Here is a 20,281-nt window from a genome sequence, read left to right as displayed (position 1 = left end):
AGGGACACAGTCAGTTGAGCAAGACAACAGTGACATGAAGAAGAATACAGTGAGATATGAACAGTGCTGGGAGGAGAAATACAGTGAGATGAGGAGATATACACCGAGGGACACTAATAAACCTGATATTACTTCAACACAAAAGAAAGACAAAGCAACACTGCGGAGAAGAGAAAGAGACCCTTCAAGTATGTAGGATGGTCATAGGTAACAATACAGTCTCTGATCCATTCGTTCTGCGAGAGCCATGCGTTAATGAAAGACCAAGAATAACACCTAAACATTACCAGAAACTATGACAACCATCGATTTACAGGCCACGTCACCATTTCAGTTCCAGCCACAAACAGACCTGGGTAAATAAAACTCTACTAAAAAATTCCGTGGTTGGCTGCGGGCCGATTATGCTTCAAAATACACCCCTTCCACCCTCTCCCTCCCCCTACCCCCACTCCGCTCCATAACCACAAGTTCGTCTGTTACGGAAAGCACCTGACAAACATTCCCCCAGATTTTGAAATGCAACAGTCTCCTTACAAATCTAGGTCCTTATTTTAGTTGTAAGTCCGAACAAACTGGGGCAACCACACATAAAGGTTTCATGGTTCGCTCCCATAATACTTCCTGTAACTAGGAGTAAACATTGCATTGCTCCAGCCTCAGTCGGGAGTTATAACAAGAGATTAACACGAGAATACAGTGTTATAAGAGAGTAACACTAAAATACGGTGCTATTCACGAAGATGGTGCTATGGAAAGGATTTAGAGCCATGGCATTGTCATATTCTGAAATCGAGCTACGAGAAATAAGCTGCAGAAGGACGAAGATCTCCGCCTAGTTTAAATGAATAAAATATACTGTACATGTGAAGAGCAGCAGACAAAGTCCTTCACTGTTACACCATCATTAGCTTTCCACTACTTTAGCTGTTGCCAAGTTAGACAGGAGTAATCTGCAAATATCTTGATATCAAAACTGTGACACTGACCAAAATAATCAAAATGACTTAACTGGATGCTAATACTTGTTGAATAAACTAAACAAAAAAAAAGTGTGAGATGTTTCTCTCTCTCTCTCTCTCTCTCTCTCTCTCTCTCTCTAATACATGTTTTGATATAGCAGCTGGATATTCAATATGGTAACAGATATATGCAGACACATAAAATACAGCTGATGTTGAATGCTGAGAGAAGGATTATTCTTAATGTGGTGTACAGAGATGATGCTGTGTTGCTTGCTAAGAGTGAACGGGAGCTGGGTAGACTTGTTCAGTTCTGAGAATATATATGTTTTCTTAGCTTTGATAATGGCAATGTTATAAGGTCCGAGATCTGATATTACTGCCACGTCATAAATAATTAATAACTTGTATACAAGGAATATACTGAGCTACTGCTACAACAACAACAACAACAAAGACAGGGCAGACGTAATGATACGCTTATCCAGCAGTACAATTAATAATGACGAATGTGGACTGAAATTTTCTGGTATATCAGAGCTGATTCACAATGTCACGGAAGCTTACTTGATAGAGTCAGAAATCCTCATGTTGGTTTGTGCCTGAGTGATAAAGAAGGACTGTGATGAGGTAGTCATTGTCACACCTGTTACTATTACTGTTGCTGTTGCTTAACTCCGGTCTGTTTGGCTGTGTAAACCCATCAAACACAGGTAGGCAACTGTTTCTGTAGGGCTGTAGTGTAAGTACTGTACAGTATATACCCCATGTACTATTCCGGTGCCCCTTTTTGGTGGACAGCGCCTCATTAGGTTCGGACCAAGGTCCTTCCCACGGCGAAGCGCAGGGAAATATGCGGAGTTTTGGCTCGCAGGTGGACACTGCAGCTGCCACACCCAAGGTGCACAGCGCCACCACGTATAGGCTCCTCGTTAGTGGACGTAAAAAAAAAAAAATGTTTCTGAGGTGGGAACCCCTTCAGTCTCAGGCGGCCATTTGTATTATCCCGTTGTCACACTAGACCGCTTGACTCATCTTAGAACATTTTCGAACTGGAAGTGTTAAAGGTGGCCTTCGAAAACTCCTACCAGAGAGCTTTCCTACACCGAATAAATTTATCTGGCAGCATCAACAATACACTATTGTACAACGAAGAGTCATCGTACAGAAGGGGTTAAAACAGTGTGTGTGTGTGTGTGTGTGTGTGTGTGTGTGTGTGTGTGTGTGTGTGTGTGTGTGTGTGTGTGTGTGTGTGTGTGTGTGTGTGTGTGTGTGTGTGTGTGTGTGTGAACTTCCCGTCAGATGCTGCAGTAATCACCATGGTCACTGCCACAGTGCTCTCTTTCTCTCTCTCTCTCTCTCTCAGTGGGCCAATGAATGCTGTATCTAACCCGAAATCGCCGAATAAAAAAAAAAAAAAAATCTACGCAAACTGCTTAACTCTCCCAGCCTCCCATGACTCACTCTCAGGTCAAGAAAATCGTCTGGCTTTGCTGGTACAGAGTACTAGAGTTGTCCCTACCATGAGAGGGTTAATGGATACGGTATACTAACACCCTAAGTCTCGTATACTCAACTCTCAGCTGAATAAAACCGTCTGGCGCTGGCTGGAACAAAATGCTAGAGTTATCCCGAGTGTGAGAGTGACAGTTCTTTTAACCTAATGACGTATATTTAGATGCTGGAGCACATCTAAGACTGGCCTTGTCCGTCTGTCTCTCACCAGTGATTTTAGCGTCCGTGAAGTCACATAACACCACACCACACTAGGCTATCCTCTTACACCACCACACCACCCTCTCACACCACACCACACCACCCTCTCACATCACACCACATCACCCTCTCACACCACACCACACCACCCTCTCACACCACCACAGCACCCCCTCACACACCACCCTCTCTCACACCACACCACACCGTCCTTACCACACCACATCACCCTCTCACACCACACCACACCATCCTCTCATACCACACCACACCACACCACTCTCTCACACCACACCACCCTCTCACATCACACCACACCGCCCTCTCACACCACACCACCCTCTCACATCACACCACATCACCCTCTCACACCACACCACACCATCCTCTCACACCACCACACCGCCCCTTCACACACCACCCTCTCTCACACCACACCACACCGTCCTTACCACACCACATCACCCTCTCACACCACACCACACCATCCTCTTATACCACACCACACCACACCACTCTCTCACACCACACCACACCATCCTCTCATACCACACCACACCACCCTCTCACATCACACCACACCACTCTCTCACACCACACCACACCATCCTCTCATACCACACCACACCACACCACCCTCTCACACCACACCGCACCACACCACCCTCTCACACCACACCACCCTCTCACACCACCACACCGCCCTTCCACATCACCACACCACCCTCTCACACACCACCACACCACCCTCGCACACCACACCACATCATCCGCTCACACCACACCACACCACACCACCCTCTCACACCACAGTTTTTATTATTACCATCACTATTTCATTTAAGAGTAAGCCCCAATCAAGAGCCTACAAACAAATATATAATAAACCCCAAGGAGTGCACTAGAGGGGCACAAACAGCCAAGAAATTATTATCTATGTGAAAAATGCTCTAACTATTTTTTTTTTTTCAACGCCTAAGAACTTTCCGTGTTGATGAGAGAGAGAGAGAGAGAGAGAGAGAGAGAGAGAGTGGGGGGAGGTGAGACGTTCCTGTCACTTGAGCCCCTCAGATCAGCGTGGAAGACTGAGTGGAACAGATTACCGCTGCTCCACCAAGCAGTCCACATATCCTCTCCACCTCTACGTAGCGTCTCTGAAAACCAATTAACCTTTTCTTTTCCACAGTAAGTTTATTAAATTCTACTACACTCATTTACTCTAACTTGGCTTAAAATTACCCTCATTCCGTCTTGAATGCCGACTTACAGCCATAGACTTACACTCGAACAGGGCACTAGTCACGAAGAAGTGCTATGGAAAAAACGCAAAATCGTAGGATAAATAAATAAACTAAGTGGACGAAAATCTGGACCAGTTTAGTGTAAAAGGAGTATTGGCAGAAAAGAACAACGCTATGGCTCTGCATCCTACACAAAGCACTTCTTCGTGACTAGCATTATATTTTACTGTTCATTTATTGTTAGAACTCGGCATTCAAGATGAGGAGATGGCGATTTTAGGCCAAGTTAAAGGGAAGAATTTATTTTTACAGCTGCTCATTGCGGTACCCAGACATCATCTCAACCGCTACATAAACTCACCTTAGAAGAGCATAACTAACTGACCTTTTACAGCGAGTTTGTCATAGCTCATTCATTTATCACTTTATGACTACATTAACATCTCTGCTCGTAGGTCATCTTAAAACAGAATAACTAACCTGTACAGTAAGTTTGTTATCGCCCACTGGTTATTCACTTCATAACGACATCAGCAGAGGTACCGACACCGCAGGGTAGCCGGGTAAATAGAAAAATTGGTTTAAAACTTACATTAAATACAGCAAAAATAGGTTTACAGCTTTATTAACTACAACAAAAGAGGTTTATATCTTTCATTAAATACTTGTGTCTCTTTCTCGTTGGGATAAGTATCTGATCTTTTACAATTTACACTACATATTACACATTACTGTTCTCCTGCATGCGATGATTTCTTATTGTGATGGAGACCGTAGCGTAATCGTCCAGTTTCTCTCTTGTCTGTCTTCTTTCTTTCTTCCTAATCAATCTAAATACTGTGCCGTTCATTCCCTTCACACCAATTCGTTTCAGACTTGATACAATTATTTCATTGGGTAAATAGCTGAACATAACCTTCTAATTTTTTGTTTACTTAGGCCTTTAACCCTAGAATGCTTACGTTATTATCCTCACAGCACTGCTTTCGCCGGGAGAATTTTACCCAATTTTGGAAAATTAATAAAAAATACTTAGACAAAATTTTTATAAAATTTGACAATGCAGATATCAAAAGTAACTCATATACTTCCTTCTTACATAGTAATAACTATCAGGGTAAGAAAATAAATTTTACCTGAATTTATTTAGGAGGTACTAAACAAAATTTTTTTTTTTTTTATAACATGAACATTAAAATGAAAAACACTAAGTATGGGCTCAATTGCCACTGGGCTTGGTGGCCCCCTCCTTGGGACGTTGAAGCTTAAGACTAGGTAGGTGGCTCCCCTCACATATCACCCTGGCCTGAAATGGGGGAAACGAAAAAAGGGGCAATGTCGGGTAAAAAAACACTTTAAACCCAAATATCCTGGTGATAAATGCGAGATGAAACCACACCACTACCTATGTAGGTAAGGGGTAGGGTGGATTGAAGGTATAGGGAAGGACAGCTCCAAAGCTCTTATCATAACAAAATAGCAAATAAATAAATCGCCGAACAGGGAAATTAACCCGACGTAAGCATTCTAGGGTTAAAGAGATTGATGGGGTTAAAGGTCAATCCATACAAATTTTGGGATCAGGTGTTCTTGTATGTTCATTACCCATCATGCCAATTTGCACAGAAGTATGCTAGTTTGCCGTAGCTGTGTGGAGACCATCTTGTATTCTCCTGGAAATGATGGCGGTCTTTAATTATCACATTAGGTTGTATATATAACACAGAAGATGATATGAATGTGTGTAATTTCAAGAGAGAGAGAGAGAGAGAGAGAGAGAGAGAGAGAGAGAGAGAGAGAGAATGTTGCCAAAGGAAGACGAGTTATGATATCTAATGTAGCGAAAATACATCTGTCTGTCCACCACTGTCACTATCATTACAGTCACTGTAATCACTATCACTACCACAACGACCACTTTCACCACTGCCACTGTCATCATTGCTCATCACTTTCATTACCACATTAGCCACTATCATCACAACCATCGTCATCACTATTGCGATTATGGCTACCACCATCACGACTGCCACCACCACAACCACCAACATCACGACTGCCACTACCACAACCACCACACTCACAACCACCACCACCACCACCACCACCATAACCACCACCATCATGAATTCCACCACCACAACCACCATAATCACCGCCATTATCACTGTCATCATTACCACTATCACCCTCATAACAACCATCATCATTACTTTCACTGCCAAAATCATCACGTTGTTAACCACCACCGTCACCATTACTGACAATCATCACTCCCATCACCATCATCACTACTATTAGCGTTACCACTGTCTACCTTGCATCATTTTCTGCTTCTCACAACCTCTTTCTTTCTTTATGGTCTCCGCTTCCTTACGTCGTCCTCAGCTAGTGCATGGCTAATTAGCTATTTCACGAAGCAGCTTACATATTGGCACTCCCCACACCAGCAGACTGAGCCGTCCCTGCAACACACGAGACAGGAAGGTGCAATTTACAGACCACCTTGTATTTTACTCTGGACGATATCGCTCAGCTTTCGAAAGAGGTCACTCCTTTTTAAAACTTTCCCTTCTCTCTCCATCCCATCTTCCCTTGCCGGTGGTGCATTGGTTAGCAGGTTCAGTTCGCAAGTAGAAGAACCAGAGATCGATTTTCGGACCGATCATACTCTGAATCTGCTCGTTTCCCCCCTGACTTTGTTCACCTAAAAGCACCAACGGGGACCTGGGCATAACATCAGTTGTAGTGGGTGGAATACTAAGGGAAGAGTGCGACTTAGAAAAAAAAAAAAAGTGTCTGCTTAATGATCCTCGTGTAATTGATACGCATTTATCTAAGGCTTCTTTTTCCCTCAGCAGCGGGGATGAGTGAGAGAAAGCAGGGAAGAGGGGACGATGGAGAGACCCAAGTGCTGGAGTGGAAAGGACCCGGCCCACTCCCTCCCATCCCCAACATCAACTACGCCCTGTACATGCTGGACCTGATGAAGCCCTATGGAGATACCCTGGCTGTGGTGAGTAGTAGTGCATCATAGTGACATTCCCGACCAAAACAGGCTAGCTAGGTGTGGAGATGTCCTTGTCCCATATGTACGATTAACAACGTGCATTACTGACATCACGCCATGAGCAAAGCAGAGGGTGGGACGGGCTGGGAATTTTGTGGGCGCTGGACCAGAGGCAAGAAAGTATATCCTGTGATTATGGGTGTTGCAGGATTAGCATTTTGAGATGAAAATGTCGAAGGGGATAAAGAAATGGGTGTGGGGGACAAGAGAAATGGGTGGAATGAAGAGGAATGGCGGTGGAGGGTGAGGAAGGCCTGTGAGAATATACCGTGTGAAAATGGGTGCTATACAATTAATTGCCGAATGTAGTGAAGGTACATTTCAAAGTTTTCTCCAACAACACGAACGTGAACAAGATAAACCTTCGTTACCCATTATTACCCAACATATTGTGACACATGCAAAAATACGTCCCAGCCTTGTAGGGGCTGAAGTGCGGCTGATGGCCTTGCTTTGATACGTACACTGCCTCCAAAAATTATCTGAAACTTTTCCATCCCTACCTTTTAAAACAGATGACATGAATGAATTTTTAAGCCTACATATTTTTTTATTAATTAAATCACTGGGAGGAACTTTATGCAACATATGACATGAACTATCCAATCAGAAATATTAATATTAAGAGAGGGAGAGAAAAAATATATATATATATACGCAGAGCAACCTCATTCATTATGCATTCATAGACCACCTCGTTTAAGCTAGGTTTTTGGAGTGTGTGTATGATAAAGTTTTTCCCATAACAAGCTGGATATCATTGAGGATTTTATTTACACTGGGAGATCTTACTGCTGAGAGAGATAACTCACAGAGATAAAGTAAAATCTAATCGCTCGCCTCTAATACGTGTTTTATCTCCTCGTATCGTTTTTATTGGTTTGAGAATAAGTAGAGGATTGGGTACATGGTGTGTGTGTGTGTGTGTGTGTGTGTGTGTGTGTGTGTGTGTGTGTGTGTGTGTGTGTGTGTGTGTGTGTGTGTGTGTGTGTGTGTGTGTGTGTGTGTGTGTGTGTGTGTGTGTGAGTGTGTGTGTGTGTGTGTGTGTGTGTGTGTGTGTGTGTGTGTGTGTGTGTGTGTGTGTGTGTGTGTGTGTGTGTGTGTGTGTGTGTGTGTGTGTGTGTGTGTGTGTGTGTGTGTGTGTGTGTGTGTGTGTGTGTGTGTGTGTGTGTGTGTGTGTGTGTGTGTGTGTGTGTGTGTGTGTGTGTGTGTGTGTGTGTGTGTGTGTGTGTGTGTGTGTGTGTGTGTGTGTGTGTGTGTTTGTGTGTGTGTGTGTGTGTGTGTGTGTGTGTGTGTGTGTGTGTGTGTGTGTGTGTGTGTGTGTGTGTGTGTGTGTGTGTGTGTGTGTGTGTGTGTGTGTGTGTGTGTGTAAAAGCATCATAACCATACTCTACCTGTCCCTGAGAATACTGTATGGTACTAATCACTCCACCCCTAAGACGCATTGTTTCTTTATACTCATCCATTCGGTGCAAGAGAGGGCCGCCTTCAAGTGGTGGAACAATTATAACCAGGCAGTGGAGTTGCCGGGATATATAAACATACCACAGTCCACTTCCCATCCCTTTACAGGGGGATGGTGGAGTGCAAAAGAGAGGCAGTTCAGTCCTACAGTCCACTGGGTTCGCGTCCAGATGAGTCTCAGGTTACAAGAACAAGAACAACAGGAACTACTACTACTACTACTACCTTCCGATACGCCCCATTCACAACAGTTTAAGCCCTTCAGTACGATGGCACCTTTTGCATTTTAGTTTTGTTACAGACGGACGATTTTATTAAACTTTTGACAAATATTTGACAGATACTGCCTTAGGAACTGTCTCCATTAATCCCCTCATAGCTGATTTCTCCCCCTTGGCTGAATAAAACCGTCTGAACGTAGCAAATAATTAAAATCCGTCACCAAACAGAAATGATGAAACAGAAGCAAAGGGATATATGATAAACTGAATTGCTTGGTTGATAGGTACCTACGTATAGTTTGTGTGGAAGGAGGTTAAGTGTTTTTTCCAACACACACACACACACACACACACACACACACACACACACACACACACACACACACACACACTATGACTGAGAGGTAGGTAGAGGACAAAGGTGCATGTTGTCACTTACAGATAAATGATAGTAAACACACAATCCACTGCTTTACATTCAAGCTTTATGAAGCCAGCGATACTACTGACAGGATTGGAGAACAGACTTTATTATTTGCATCAATGGGTGGGGAGTATCTGGCCACTAAAAATCTCATAAACTAGAAATATGTTTTTTGTACTAGATGTGAAATATCAAAGAACACTACTGTCTCATGAACATCTGGCGCTTGTTTCTGTGTCTGATATCAAGTGTATTTTCTGTTATGAGCATCGTGAAGTGAGTTACAAATTCCTGATAATTTTCACGAATTCCTGTTCTGAGGTTTGGAATGAAAGTTGTATAATGAGCCAGGGCTGACTGTGAACGTTATAATATATTCTGCTCAGGTTCAAGACATGCTCTGACTGACATAAACACGAATCCCTTTCACTTTCTCTGCTTCAGTTAAAACATTCCTGTCATGGTTTTATCTTTCTCTCCCCCCTCACTTTCTCTGGTAGCAACGAAGCACATTTTTACCTTCGTCTCAGCAGTCAACTGTGATTATCAGTAATATTGTAATCAGCTTAGACTCATCATGACTAGTGATAAGATAGCTGCACGTTATTACATCCTTAAAGCGGTAAGTGGAATCAGTCACGTAACTTTATTTTATGTAAGGAAGAAGGAATCAATGCCTAGAAATGCGCAAAAATTGTTCAAAGAAAAAGAAAATAACAGAGCCAAAATTCTTTATTCTTAAACCCTGCATAAAAGACCAGTTAACCTTTTGAAAGTCATGAGACCATCTTGACACCGACACCAGTTTTCTAGTTTTTTGATACGCCACTTGATGATAGAGCCTCTGCCCTTTAGGATTTAAAAAAAAAAAAAGATTTGCATACGATTCTCTATAACCATCTTAAAGGGTTTGTCTATAGCTGCAGCAAAGTCGCCAACATTGATCTTTTCCCTTGATTACGTGTGCAGGTTGAGACGTCCAAACAAGGGGTGGGGCGGACATAAAGGGAGCTGTATCACCTTTATTCCAGCTGACGTCAAATAAGTTTATTCACCATCAAGAAACTCAGAAGTCAAACAGTTATCTACTACAAGTCTTTTACATTAACTTGGCCAGGATTTTCGTCTCTTTGGAGCTCGTATCACGCAGGCAACTGGCAGATACAGACAGTGCTAAAGCATCTACATTCTTTCCACAGCACTTCTTCATGACCAGGATCATATTCTAGTATTAACCAGGCATTACAACTAGGCAATTAAGACGGAGGGACGGCAGTTTTAGGCCAAGTTAGATTAAAAGGAATATAGTTCCGTGCGCGGGCATGTTGATGGGAGAGAGACGGGGCGGATATAAAGACAGTCGCGTTACCTTTAATCCAGCCAGTGTTTTTTTGCTCAGTGAGACTTGGAAAATACTGACTGACTACCTTCATGGCACACGTGTTGTCGATAGGCACAATTCTAACCCTTCCTCCTCTCTTTCGTATGTGCACAGGCCGATGCTGAGACCGGGAGGGGTCGGACCTACAGAGAGATATGTGACCTGGTGCCTAGGGTGGCCGGGGGTCTCGTGGCCGGTGGGGTGAAGCCAGGTAACATTACTGTCTTTACTGAGCTCATGTTGTGACTTTACTGAGCTCATGTTGTGACTTTACTGAGCTCATGTTGTGACTTTGCTGAGCTCATGTTGTGACTTTATTAAGCTCACGTTTTGACTTTACTGGGCTCATGTTGTGACTTGACTGAGCCTGTGTTGTCACTTTACTGAGCTCACATTTTGACTTTACTGGGTTCATGTTGTCACTTTACTGAGCTTATGTTGTCACTTTACTGTACTTATGTTATCACTTTACTAAGCTCATTTTGTGTATATGATTGCTTGCTAACACTCTCATATAATACTCATACGGAACAGATACCAAACGCTCTAGTCCGTTTGCTTTAATTTGACAAAGATTCCAAACCCCTTTCAGGTCAGTTGATGGCCAGGTGTAGTCAGACTAGAAAGATAAATTTGACTTGTAACCAAGGAGACTCATCCCTGCCTCGCGAATAAGGCTCATCAAATTTCATGCAACCGTAACTTTACATAAAAATCGTGACGCCGACCCAGTTCCCTAGCACGTCTTCCTTAGCGATTTACTTTTGAGTATTGCTAGCTAATATCCTTTTGTACGTTATTTATGCTGAGTAAGACGATGTTAGAAGGATTTATATAATTTACATGGGGACAGTAAGGTGTAATAAGCTGAATAAATCGCTTAGGAATAGGTGTTGGGGATACGAGCCCTTATACCAAAGTCTATATTATATTATTATTATACAGACTTTGCCATATATAAAGGCTTAGATGGGACAGCCAGCACTATTATCTTCACTTTTCTATGCTCTTATGAATATTACACTGGAAAAATACCATCAATAATACTAAGAGTAATTCCCTGCTGAATATTAGAATGGAAAAAATACGATGAATAGGACTGTTAATAATTCTCTGCTAGATATTAGTGGAAAATTACGACTAATGAGTGATAGGTATACCCTGCTTAATAATAGAATAAAAATATAAAAAGAATACGATTAGTAACACTGGCAATATTTTCCTTTTGACTATTAGAAAAAAAATACAATTAATAAAACTGACAGCATTTTCAGGCTGAATATTAGACTAAGAAAATACGATAAGACTGATAATACTTCCCTTCTGAATATTATTATAAAAAAAATCCGATGAACAAAACTAATGATTTATTTCCTTGCTATTGTTATCTGAAAATAAATAATAAAAATAAAAAATCCAGTACTCACAGAACGCATACCTCCGCCAACGCCTACATCATAAAACTCAGATCACCGCCAAAATTTAATCAAATCTTCTTTGGCCCATGAACCACATATGTACATAATTTCATTTAAATCCATCAATAAATTTTTTGAGATATATTGTGAAGAAGAAAAAAAAAAGTCCTGAACCGGGACTAGAGCTCAAATCATCACCAAAATTTAATCTACTCTTTCTTGGCCCATGACCCACATATCCAAAAAATGTCATTGAAAACTATCAGCAACTTTTTTTTTTTTTTAAGACATCCTGTGGACAAAAATAGAAACAGAAAGGAAGATAGGGGTGAATATATAACCCCCTCTATCTCCGCTGACAGAAGTAGCTAACTAAATAAATAAATCTGGTTATTATGCTTCAGGATTGTTTTTTCAGGTGACCACGTGCTTCTCTTGCTACCAACGCACATGGACTACCCGCTCCTCATGCTGTCCATCATCTACTGCGGCGCCGTCTGCGTCCCCGTCAACCCGACCCTAACTCAAGGTACTCCACGCCTCTCACACACGCCCGTATTCTCACTGACCTATTTTTGCGACAATTACCTAACCCCCTTCAATCCGGTGACGCATTCTTTCTACTGTATCCTTGCTACTAACAGACGATTTCATTCAGCATAGGAGAGGCGTTTCAGACAGGAGGGGTTGGGTGTAGCCTTCATTAGCACTTTAACAACCAGATATATTCAATAAAGTGAGAGGAAAATGGAAAAACACAGCATCGAATTGAACAGGTAAACATGGGTAGGTAATAGACGAGGGAATCACTCCGGTTTATCCATGTCTTTGCCGGTGGTAGATTTTGCCTGATAACACCTACTACGGATAATCATTCGTAGAGAGGCATCATAATTAAATGCTAGCCTACCTTGATCGTTCCAGTGCTTTTCCAGCCTGTTTTCAAAGGCTAAAGTTCTTGATCACTCCAGTCCTTATCCAGTCTGTGTTCAAAAGTTTTCACGTTCTTGATATTTCAGTCATTTTGCAGTCGGTTTTCAAAGGCTAAAATTCTTGATCGTTCCAGTCCTTCTCCAGTCATAAAACGCCTCACCCAAAGTTTAGACTCAGACTGGTTTGGTGCCGAAATGATCCACTAAAAGGCACAGCCACACGTAAAGGTCCATAGAATCCAAGAAGCAACTTGGTCATATACAAGGGCTCATAATGTTAGTCACAACTGTAAGGTTCGCTTACTCCTCGAAGGGCTTAGGGCATCAGTTATTATGAGTGACTTACTGATGAATCACGCTAATGAGATCAAGGTGACTGTATTGTTTCTGATGACCAAAACAGAACAGCTGCTGTGGTATCTTGGTAAAAATTCGTTGCGTTTTTGCTAAAGTAAAGGATTTTTTGAAGAGGAGAGGAATACAAAACTATGCATGCTGACAGTGTTTGTCCTGAACCTGGGATATTAATAAGTACTGAATGTTAACGTTGAATCATTGTGTTTGTCGTTAACTTTTTTACAGCCCCTATGTAGTAATAATGATAACCAGTGGCGCTTGTTACGGTACTGTGCCAGTTCTCGCTTAAAGTTCCTTAACCTCTTTATGCTGATGAAGTTGTTGTTGTTGTTGTTGGAATATTTTCCCCACAGCTCTGGTGGGGAACGGGCAAACAAGAGAGACCGTCAGGGAAAAAGGCAGGAAAAGCCCTCCAAGTGAGAGCATAGCTGGGCCGACGATGGCAGGCAGGGAAAGGCAGCAAAGGCAGGGAAGGGCTGTGAGAAGGGCAGGCAAGCACAGCTGATGGTCATGGAGGGCAGGGCGGGACGTGCAGAGGAAGGCAGAGGCGCGGCGCCGAGTGGAAGGCGCCGACGAAGAACTGCAGGTGGGAAACGCACCGCCGCTGCCCTCAAATCCCTTGCCCTTGGTGGAAAAAGGCCGTAAGGACTCGCCAAGCCCAGCAGCAAATGGAGACCAAGGAGGGAGGCCCGGACACGGTCGCAAGGAGGGCAGGCCCTGGTCCAGGTGGGCGAAGGGAGGAAACTGCTCTCGACCTCCTGACGGGCAGGTCCTAAGCCGTCGCCCTCCAGGTGGAAAGGACAAGCCAACTCTCCTCGGTGATGCTAGCGGGGCTGGTCCCGCCACGGACTGGAGTGGAGGTGTCGACGGGACGGGAGCTGGGCTGCGAGTTCTGATGAAGTATTTTCTACTGAATTCTTGCTATATCTAGACGATTTTATTGAATTCCAGAAAGGCCTCTCGTACTGAAGGGATTAACCGGGGTTATATCCAATCCCCCTCCAGTTCGGAAAGTTTCTCCTAAGCTGAATGAATTTGTATGAATATATCAAGAACAAATCAGAAAATACGTGGGATTCAAGAACTTAAAATACGTAACCCGTCTTGTCTGTTCACGATAACGAATGCATCTCTCTCTCTCTCTAGATGAGCTGATCCACGCCCTGAAGGTGAGCGAAGCAAAGTGGGCGCTGGTGCATGAGGCCTCCACCGATATCTTGGAAGGGGCACGAGACAAGCTACCTGAAGGAGGTGTGAGGGGCGTGTGGGTGGTGGAGGCAGATAGCACACGCCCACGCCCACAACCCACGCCCTCCCTCGCCACCCTCGCCTCTCACCATCCTGTCCCTCCCGTCACCAAGGTTCCTATATTAAAGTGTTTACCATCATCCTTTTTTGTTATTATTCAGTTTCCTCTCCTTTTCCCTCCTCCTCTTCCTTTTCTCCATCTTCATCTTCATCCTCTCCTTCCTTATCCTCCTCCCTTATTCTTCTTTCTTCTCCTTAAGGTAATGTTAAGTATAAGATTTACAACCAATCAGCCCCAAATAGAGTGAATAATAACGTGAAAAATATGACAAAGCTATTTATTCCTCATCCTAATTCACTGTATGGAGAATTACTAAGAACTGGCCGAGATCCTTTATAAATATGCCCCCTGAACTTTTCTTTCCTCGGGTGCGCGCAGGTAGAGTGGGCCCCTCACGTGAGTCGCTGGGTGGGGATGATGCTGTTCTCCTCCGGCACCACAGGGCTGCCCAAGGGCGTACTAATCCCCCATCAGGCCCTGCTGCTGGGGATCATAAACAGGCTGTGAGTTCATGTGTGTTTCTTCATGAATCCAAAAGAGGTAGTGAAGATGATGATGATGATGATGATGTTATATTTCAAAATCAAAACTGAAACTAGAATTGACTTTCCTTTTGATAAAACTTACACCCTTTCTGTAGGATGACGTCTTTTAAGTTTTTTATTTCCCCTTCAGAATTTCCAGACCAAAAAATTCAGCCGAGGGGAAAAATCTAGAAACGACGGAGCTTGGGGAAAAAAAAAAAAAAAATAGCCCCACTAGCCAAATTTCTCTACTGTGATGACGGCAATGCAGATCCTACTCACGTTACCATAAGACAATACTACACAGCTTCAGGGTGTAGTGGTGTGTGTGTGTGTGTGTGTGTGTGTGTGTGTGTGTGTGTGTGTGTGTGTGTGTGTGTGTGTGTGTAATTGGTAGTGTTGGTGTGTATAATTAGTAGTGTTGTGATGTATAACTGACAGTGTTGTGGTGTATAACTGACAGTGCTGAGGTGTATAATTAACAGTGTTGGGGTGTATAATCGGTAAAGCTGGGGTGTATAACTGCTAGTGTTGGGGTGTATAAATGCTAGTGTTGGGGTGTATAAATGCTAGTATTAGGATGTGTAATTGCTAGTGTGGGGGTGTATAATTGCCAGTGTGGGGGTGTATAATTGCTTGTTGGGGTGTATAACTGGGTGTATAGCTGCTCGTACGGGGATGTTTAATTGCTAGTGTGGGGGTGTATAATTGCCAGTGTGGGGGTGTATAACTGGGGTGCATAATAACTGGTATTGGTCAATCGCGGGAATCGTTGCCACCACGTGAACACGGAAACACTTGCTCAAGCTACTGCGTCAGAAAAAAAAAAAAAATGGAAAATAGAAGGATCGAGAGATAAATCTGAAAATGGCCTCAGTGGTTATCCACAAACTTGGCATCCTAAGGGCAGTTTTGGCCATCGCGGCCTCGAGCCCATTAAAGTAACCGCCTCAAACGGCCCCGGAGGCCAACGTCATCTTGCCTATGTTCTTCCCCATGCTGAGTTACCCCAGTACCCTGACTTTTAACCTCCTGGGTGTTCAAGTATGGCTGGCTATAAAGCTTATACAACATACAATGACCGAGATTTTTAGTAGTAAGTATAGACGCAAGGAAGAAGAGACCAATGGCTAGAAGCCCCTGATGTGTTTCCCCTGAGAAAAAATAAAAACAAGATAACAGAGAGACAAATTCAACACCAGTTCATTTCGAGATGCCTGGCCACACTGCGTTTCAAAGACTGGAGGTCACAGACAGTAGGAAATACAGACAGAAGACAACTCCAGAGTTGACCTGTTGCCTACATGACGGACTTTGAGCAATGATTAACTCTTATATCAGAGAGTTGGACAGAAAAGTGATGTGGGGTTGTTGCTAGACGGGTGCTACGCACTCGCTGCAGTGGTGGAGGGATGAAGCAGAAAGTTCAGAGCAGTAACCATTGCAGTAGCGACAGAAAAGAGATAATGATACAACAAGCCTTTGACCCCACCTTGTTAAGATGAGCTGTATGTGGGAAGCCTCCCCACACATGCGAGTTGAACTCTACACTGGGGAGAATAAAACCCGCGTATAAAGTCAACAACTGTGCAGAGGTAAAAGAGGCACAGAGCAGGCTTAGCACACCTAATCTCTTGGAAGCGGATTTACAAGAGAGAATATGATCTTTCCAAAATAAATCCCGAGAAAATGAAATCTCATGTTCAAAGATGATGAAGGACTGAGTGGGATGTTGTTTAAAATTAGAGGATACTCCTTTGGTAGATATTTGATGGGTCGAAAGATATAAGAACTGAGCTTCTGATGCATTAAAAACAACATGATTACTTTTACTCCAATCACAGATAGGAATGAAGTCAGACATTAAGTGTGCCATAGCCTCATCCCTTGTTTGTCTGAAGTAACTGCTGTGATGGGCACTGTGGGAAGCAGATGGAAAAGTGAAGAGTGGAATCATCAGCGTATGAGTGAATAGGGTTAGATGTACAGCTTAGAAGGTCATTGCTGAATAGAAGGAAGAGAGCTGGTGATAGAACAGAGCCAAGAAGAACACTACTATTGATAGCCCTGGTAGAAGAACAGTGGCCGTCTACAACAGCGGCTATAGAACGACCAGAAAAGAAGCTAGAGATGAAGGCACATACAGAGGGATACAAACAGTAAGACGGGAGTTTGGAAATTAAGGATTTATGCCAGACTCGATAGAAAGCCTTTGACATATCAAGTGAAATGGCAAAGCTTACGCTAAAGTCCCGAAAGGTGCATGACCAGGAGTCTGAAAGGAAGGTGAGGAGATCGCCATTGGAGCGTCCCTAGCGTAACCCATACTGACGATCGGAAAGGTCAGTATATGAAAGGTGCAAGGTATGACGTGATATATCTTGGTTTCATGGCTTCCTTTCCTATTACTGAATCATACCCACTCCAACTACTAGCGGAAACTAAGACGACAATTATTATTAAATCTATCTATCTATGTACCTATAATAAGATGCCTTAATTCAGCATAGGGTGGCCACAAACAAATCGCCTCTATGTCTCCCTTTCTTCTGCCATTTGGCTACCTTTACCCCAACTCACACCCTCTCCCTCGTATATTTATCCACTCCATCATTCTATCTAATCCTTGGTCTCCCCCTCCCCCTCTCCCTTTCACCTCGCTCTCGTACACTCTTCTAGTCAGTGTCTCATTGATTTAAATTTATACATATCCTTATAAACGATACAGTAATATTAACCACATTAAAAAAAAAAGTGTAAAAATTTAAATTTAGAGTAAGACAGGTTTATGGTGAGGCTGTGTGAAACAAGCATGAAGAAGGGCGAAAATCTAGGCCAAGGAAACAGAGTCTAGAGGTGTGAATGTCTTGGCAGGTACATGGAGAAGCTGCGTGTGGAGAGTGGGCAAGGAGGAGCCAGGGCCCAGGATATTAACCGCTCCCAGCTGCTTGTGCTACCGGTGGCCCATTTGTTCGGACACGGTATGACCATTGCAGCGCTGATGTGGGGAGGGACCGTCTACTTCCTGGCTAAGTTCTCGCCCAGGGCATACTTCCACGCCATAGACAAGTACAAGGTGAGACAGAGACAGATCCAGAGCGACAGAGAGACAGACAGACACTTGAAGCATGGAACTAAGGATGGCTGGGGACAAAATTCGCCTAATATTTCACCTCCTTTGCATTTCACTTTCCTCCGATGTCGAAGATTCTTAAGCTGAGAGAGGCCTGCCATGTTTCCCTGCCCATGGAGTACTTACTTTGATATGATGTGTCAGGGAGGATATGCCATAATTCTGCAGCAGATGGAGTGCAATAGCGAGTTTTTTTTTTCAGATGACTGTACCCAATGAAATGTGTGCCAACAATATTTATAAATTCAAGGAAGCAGTAGCAACAGAAGACGTGATTTTAGCAGCCTGACTCATTCTTGTGAAAAGGCATTTAGCTAACACACACACACACAAACACACACACACAAAGAGAGAGAGAGAGAGAGAGAGAGAGAGAGAGAGAGAGAGAGAGAGAGAGAGAGAGAGAGAAACTATCCAAAATGTTTATATATTGATAGTCTACAAGCTATTACGTTACTGTTGTTGTTCCAGTAAGTTTAGTGATATATTGTGTATTAAGCTTGAGGCTCATAAGATATGGGTTGCAAAAAAGGTACAAGGCAATTGCAGAAATGTTCGAAGGTGAAAATGAAGACTGAGGGATGAAGTGATGAAGGTGGTGATGAGAGTAACTGGGCGAGGCGGACTGGAAAAGATGGTAGTAGTAATATAATTATAACTGTGTAACCTGGGCTGATTTAGCAGACAGAGCTGAATAAGCAAAATTCAGTGGATATTCTGAGTAAAGGTGGAACATGAAGTAAAAGGTATTACCATTACTGCACATGCAAATCCGCTGTTAACCCTAAAATGGACGAGGCCAGATTCAGGTAGTGCATTCTGGTTAGCATCAAAGGAAACTGTTCAGTCAAGGGAAATCCCAGCTCTCGAAAGAGTTAAATTTAAGCAACAGACGACTCAAGCCCAGCAAGCCACAGAACAACGTTTTCACCGGTGGCTCCTTCATTCTTTTGGCACGTCAACCCACACGGGCATCGGACTCCGTGTCGTCTGGGGCAGTATATCAGTGTCAGCCAAGCACTCGCCCCCTGATGCACAGAGCACATATATACAGGGTGGCCCATATATATATAAACGTCCATTTCCACTCCGCTGGGCGAGTTCCCGTTTGTTGTAGCGACAGCTCAGTCAGTGGTATCTGTATCTACCCTGCACCATTCATTCATCTCCTACCCCCCACGGCCACGACCGAGCCCACACTAACCGACTGAACCATCCCCTCAACACATTAAGATGCAGTTGCACGAGTTGCTAATGGAGCGCTTTTTACGGGTCACCGCAGACGCTGTTAACACTACCGGTATTAACAAAAACTGATTTATTTCAATACTTTCTGCAGATAAGGTATTTTAGTTTCCTGAATTAGGTATGAGCTTTTTAGGAGGCCCTGTATTTGTCAGATTACTATATAGTACTCACGACTGCACTGCCATAAGTGGGCTGGAAGCTTTCATAAACTAAGTTTACCAAATTATAAAAACGGCCAGACAATTTGATGAGGTTTTAACACAGGATTTTAACCAATTTAAAGGATAAACAAGTGTCCATAGTTTGTTTTACATAAATTTTCACGTTGATAGTCACAATCGTTTGGTAGTGAAGCGTTAGATAACTGCATGAGTGAAGACAAATGCATAAACAAGCAATATTACAAATAAAACTTATAACTGTGAGTGTTTATAATTCCACCCCAATTGTTACCTGTAAGTGAAACAAGTCCTCCTTCTGCAGGTGACACTATCGGCCCTCGTACCGCACCTGGTCAAGTTCTTGAGTGAGACGCCGCTATGGAACCAGTATGACACATCCTCCCTCATGGTCTTTTGCTCAGGAGGCGATATCCTACCACCAGCCATACCCACGCGCTTCAAGAAGAAGGTCTGACATCCTTGTCTTTCCTCTCATTTTATCGGTTTATCCTTGTTCGTAAAGAATGCTCTGACTTAACCTCTACGATGAGTTATCTAATTATATTTCTTTCCTTATTTTTAAAAGTTATTCTTAGTATGACTCTCTCCCACCACCGCCATAACCATTAGCTACAAAAAAAAGTCTCAAATTCTTGTCTTTAAACTATCATAATGACCTCGTGGAGTTAATAGAGAAAAATCTAAGCTTTTTTTTTTCTT

At 43.1% G+C, this 20,281-nt stretch overlaps 1 protein-coding gene across 1 annotated transcript; it reads left to right on the top strand.

Moving 5' to 3' along the window:
• The first annotated feature begins 1,815 nt into the window (after window positions 1–1,815).
• Window positions 1,816–20,036, top strand: LOC145400438 (uncharacterized). The gene is made up of 8 exons (XM_080272952.1): window positions 1,816–1,903; window positions 6,778–6,935; window positions 10,594–10,690; window positions 12,316–12,426; window positions 14,333–14,547; window positions 14,874–14,998; window positions 17,894–18,095; window positions 19,884–20,036. The coding sequence occupies exons 1-8, from the start codon at window positions 1,816–1,818 to the stop codon at window positions 20,034–20,036; spliced, it is 1,149 nt and encodes a 382-aa protein (XP_080129078.1).
• The last annotated feature ends 245 nt before the right edge of the window (window positions 20,037–20,281 follow it).

This window comes from Coenobita brevimanus, chromosome 52 (assembly GCF_032717465.1).
Source record: "Coenobita brevimanus isolate Jiangsu-jjx chromosome 52, ASM3271746v2, whole genome shotgun sequence".
Taxonomy (NCBI): Eukaryota; Metazoa; Arthropoda; class Malacostraca; order Decapoda; family Coenobitidae; genus Coenobita; species Coenobita brevimanus.
The sequence above is the reverse complement of the archived record's forward strand: the minus strand, read 5'-3'. Positions and strand labels throughout refer to the sequence as shown.